The 683-nt window shown below is 31.6% G+C and overlaps 1 protein-coding gene across 1 annotated transcript in view; it reads right to left on the bottom strand.

Moving 5' to 3' along the window:
- RUFY1 (RUN and FYVE domain containing 1) overlaps positions 1-683 on the bottom strand; it is a gene marked incomplete in the record, with an annotated part of 48,019 nt that overhangs the window by 43,699 nt on the left and 3,637 nt on the right. The window contains 1 exon segment of the mRNA XM_072400802.1: positions 387-504. Within this exon segment, the coding sequence (XP_072256903.1) occupies positions 387-504 (118 nt within the window).

The raw sequence follows: 683 nt of genomic DNA, 5'->3' as shown, positions 1-683 counted from the left end.
GGTGCGTCTTATATTCCGGATCGTCTTATACGGCGAAAAATACGGTATATACTAAGGTATTATTTATACTTTTGTCTTTTATTACCGACATATGATAAACTAAGCCTGGTGTTGCGAATGTTGTTTGATCTGTGTGTTTACCATTGTTCCTGGCAATTACATAATTTGTTTCAGTGTGTTACAGCCACTCTGTCCAGCTTAGCAAAAACATGAACTGAGTTTTAAGCCCTGTCCAGTTTTCAATTGCTAATCATTTTATAGACTAAAACTTTGGAACTGAGAAGGCCAAATATGCTCTTTATAGCACACAATGTAAAGACACTTTCAATTGTATATTAATTAGACCAAAAAAACACATGTAACATATACTTTTTTATTTTACTTACTTTATTTCAGGAAGATTTTTTATGTTTGCAAAGATATCAGATGATTCAGGGCAAAGTTTTTCCACCAGTTCCAGTGGGCCAAAGAATGATTTATTTTGCCCAATAAAGCTCTTCTTAACTGTAAATAAAAAAAGAAACCCACCTTTTTATTTAAATACTATATTATAGCCATACCTTTATTGTAATGTAAAAAATGAGACCATGATAATTAACTTTAAAACATTTCCCACCTTTATTGTGACCTACATACCCTGTACAATTTAATTGAAAAACAAACAAAACTGTGTGGGGAAAAAA

Source organism: Pyxicephalus adspersus, chromosome 2 (assembly GCF_032062135.1).
Source record: "Pyxicephalus adspersus chromosome 2, UCB_Pads_2.0, whole genome shotgun sequence".
Lineage (NCBI taxonomy): Eukaryota > Metazoa > Chordata > Amphibia > Anura > Pyxicephalidae > Pyxicephalus > Pyxicephalus adspersus.
The sequence above is the reverse complement of the archived record's forward strand: the minus strand, read 5'-3'. Positions and strand labels throughout refer to the sequence as shown.